This window comes from Triticum aestivum, chromosome 4D (assembly GCF_018294505.1).
Source record: "Triticum aestivum cultivar Chinese Spring chromosome 4D, IWGSC CS RefSeq v2.1, whole genome shotgun sequence".
Classification (NCBI taxonomy): Eukaryota; Viridiplantae; Streptophyta; class Magnoliopsida; order Poales; family Poaceae; genus Triticum; species Triticum aestivum.
In genome coordinates, this window is record NC_057805.1 from 51,796,910 (window position 1) to 51,799,833 (window position 2,924).

Below are 2,924 nucleotides of genomic sequence, written 5' to 3' on the forward strand. Positions count from 1 at the left end.
GCCTCCGCCTCCTACATAATCGCCTCTGCCCGAGCCTGCCACACTCCTCCTCCTCTACCTCCGGCCCCTCCTCCACCTACCCTCCGCCGCCGCCCGCCTGCCCCCGCCGCCCCGCCGCGCCCGGAGTCGGAGGAGGAGCAGCCGCGCGATGGCCGACAAGGAGAACTCCGCCTACGCCGCCGCCGCCCCTCGCATGACCCGCGCATCCACCAAGCGCGCCGCCGCCGTCACCGCCGTCGCCGTCGCCGCCAAGCGCAAGCGCGTCGCGCTCAGCGAGATCCCCACGCTCCCCAACGGCGCCCCCCAGCCGCACGCCAAGCCCAAGAAGCCGTCGTCCCAAGTCGCCAAGCCCAAGAAGAGGTCCGTGTCGTCCCTGTCCCTCCCCGCGCCCAAGCCGGCGCCCGACGCGGTCGACGAGACCGGCGACCCGCAGCTCTGCGCTCCGTACGCGTCCGACATCTACTCCTACCTCCGATCCATGGAGGTACGCGCCGTTCTTCCCCGGCCAGATCGGTTTAATCAATTTCCTCGCTCGTCGCTGGGTTCTGACGAGCTGTGTGACTGCGTCACAGGTCCAGGCGAAACGGCGGCCGGCGGCGGATTACATCGAGCGGGTGCAGGTGGACGTCACCCCCAACATGCGCGGCATCCTCGTCGACTGGCTCGTCGAGGTCGCCGAGGAGTACAAGCTCGTCTCCGACACGCTCTACCTCACCGTCTCATACATCGACCGCTTCCTCTCGGCCAACTCCCTCAACCGTCAGAAGCTGCAGCTCCTCGGCGTCTCTGCCATGCTCATTGCCTCGTAAGCCTCCGTTTTGCCCCCATTTCTGTGCAGAGTGTTCAGTTAAATCAAGATATGAGCCTGACTTTAGATCCGTTGCGTGGATCCAGGAAGTATGAGGAGATCAGCCCCCCAAACGTGGAGGACTTCTGCTACATCACTGACAACACCTACATGAAGCAGGAGGTGTGTGTTCTTCTCTTGCTCGCTTGGTTCATCTGTGTTAGATCTTGCAATTGGTCGATGCTAGCTTTAGAGTGCTGATCTGGGTTCTTGTGGGCATGTGCAGCTTGTTAAGATGGAGAGGGATATACTAAACAACCTCAAGTTTGAGATGGGCAATCCTACCGCCAAGACCTTCCTAAGGTATATCACAAACCAAATTATTCTGAATTGCCGTTGCCAACCCTGTTTGTTGTTATGAATCTGTTGCTAAATCTTGTGTTCTGTTTGCTTCCTTCCCTATTTGCAGGATGTTCATCAAATCTGGCCAAGAAGACAAGAAGGTAATGGTCCACTGCTCTCATACTACCTTCGAGCCATACTGCTGTTAAATTGGTTGATGTTCATCATGTGCATTGTTGTCTCACTCAACTCGTGATTTTTTCTGCAGTATCCTAGCCTGTTGCTGGAGTTCATGGGGAGCTATCTCACCGAGCTGAGCCTTTTGGATTATGGCTGTGTCCGGTTCTTGCCATCAGCTGTTGCAGCCTCAGCGGTGTTCGTTGCACGGCTGACCCTTAATCCAGACTCCAACCCTTGGGTATGAAACAGTTCCATGCCATTCAAAGCACCGCTTCTGAACTATCTGCTTTGAGATGTCATCTCATTTTGTTTTGCGTGGTCGCAGAGCAAGAAGTTGCAATCAGTAACCGGGTACAGGGCATCCGAGCTGAAGGACTGCATTACGGCCATACATGACCTGCAGCTCAGCAGGAAAGGGCAATCGTGGAATGCAATCCGGGACAAATACAAGCAGCACAGGGTAAGCATGCATCAGCAGTCCCATTTTACCTACGATCATTTACATGATTCTGCTGTTGGTCTAACTGTGCAATCATCTCTGGAACAGTTCAAGGGTGTATCTTCATTGCTACCTCCTGTTGGGATCCCTGCATCATACTTTGAAGACCTCAAGGAGTAGGTGTTCTTTGGTGGTGCTGCAGTGAGATCAAATCAACACTCTCTGAGGTTTCCTCGAGCGTGATACATGATGAGTGAAGTTCAGGAGTGGCTTTGTCAGTCCGGTTAGGGTAGTCACAGATCCTTAGGTGCTGGCAATGTCATAAACCTCAGCTAGGCGCTTTCGGAGTTAAATTATTACAAATTAGCCTGGTAGAAGGCGAGGCAAGTTGAGACCTGTACCTGTGTATCATACCTATACATTACACTCTGATGCCGTTTTTCTTTCTTAAAAACAACAGTCTAATGCCTTTATTTATTGGGCCAGACCCAGAATTGCAATGTTTGATTACATGGTCTTCATAGGCTCCTTTGCTACTGTTATTTTCTGCTGACATGCTTTGGTGGGTAACTCTAGATCAGAGGCAAAATAAGGTGTACAGATATAAATCTGTTGTCCAGTATGCATTGACTAATTGATCATATTGACACGCATCAATATATTTTCTGTAGTTATTTGAATGGCATACCGCAATGCACTGTTTGTAGAGTCTTGATTATTGTATGCTTTTGTAGCTTGATAAACAGATACCTCAGACTAATGTTGGCCTGAATGTTCTACCCTGAAAATGAACATTGCAAGTATATGAAGTAATATGATGCCTTGTCAAAGCAGCTGTGAAGTTATATGTGTTCATTGGAACCCTTTCTCCAGAGATACCATGACTTTACGGAGGATAGCCATTGGTAACCTCTGCAGTGTTCAGATTTCAGAGTGTGAGTTACAAACGAGAAGAAAGATAGCCATTGGCATGTAGGTCCACCCACGAGTATTGTTATTTTCCACCGACATCTTTGGTGGGTAACTCTAGATCAGAGGCAAAATAAGGTGTACAGAAATAATCTGTTGTCCACTATGGGTTAGCTGATCGATCATACTTATACAGATCAATATATTTCTGTAGTAATTTGAGTGGCATAACTATATTAAAAAAAGAGAGTGCCATACTGCAATGCA

At 50.4% G+C, this 2,924-nt stretch overlaps 1 protein-coding gene across 1 annotated transcript; it reads left to right on the plus strand.

The window, feature by feature from the left end:
* On the plus strand, positions 1–2,269 carry LOC123096132 (cyclin-A3-1). Its single transcript, XM_044517756.1, has 8 exons — positions 1–484; positions 573–805; positions 895–970; positions 1,074–1,150; positions 1,257–1,290; positions 1,398–1,547; positions 1,635–1,769; positions 1,857–2,269. The coding sequence occupies exons 1-8, from the start codon at positions 149–151 to the stop codon at positions 1,926–1,928; spliced, it is 1,113 nt and encodes a 370-aa protein (XP_044373691.1). The 5' UTR covers positions 1–148; the 3' UTR covers positions 1,929–2,269.
* Positions 2,270–2,924: the final 655 nt, after the last annotated feature.

Excerpts from the sequence above, each read along its gene's own strand:
- LOC123096132 (XM_044517756.1), top strand. The coding sequence starts at position 149 with ATGGCCGACAAGGAGAACTCCGCCTACGCCGCCGCCGCCCCTCGCATG. Across the intron at positions 1,151-1,256 it reads ACCGCCAAGACCTTCCTAAG|GATGTTCATCAAATCTGGCC; the intron begins GTATATCACAAA and ends CCCTATTTGCAG. Across the intron at positions 1,291-1,397 it reads CTGGCCAAGAAGACAAGAAG|TATCCTAGCCTGTTGCTGGA; the intron begins GTAATGGTCCAC and ends TTTTTTCTGCAG.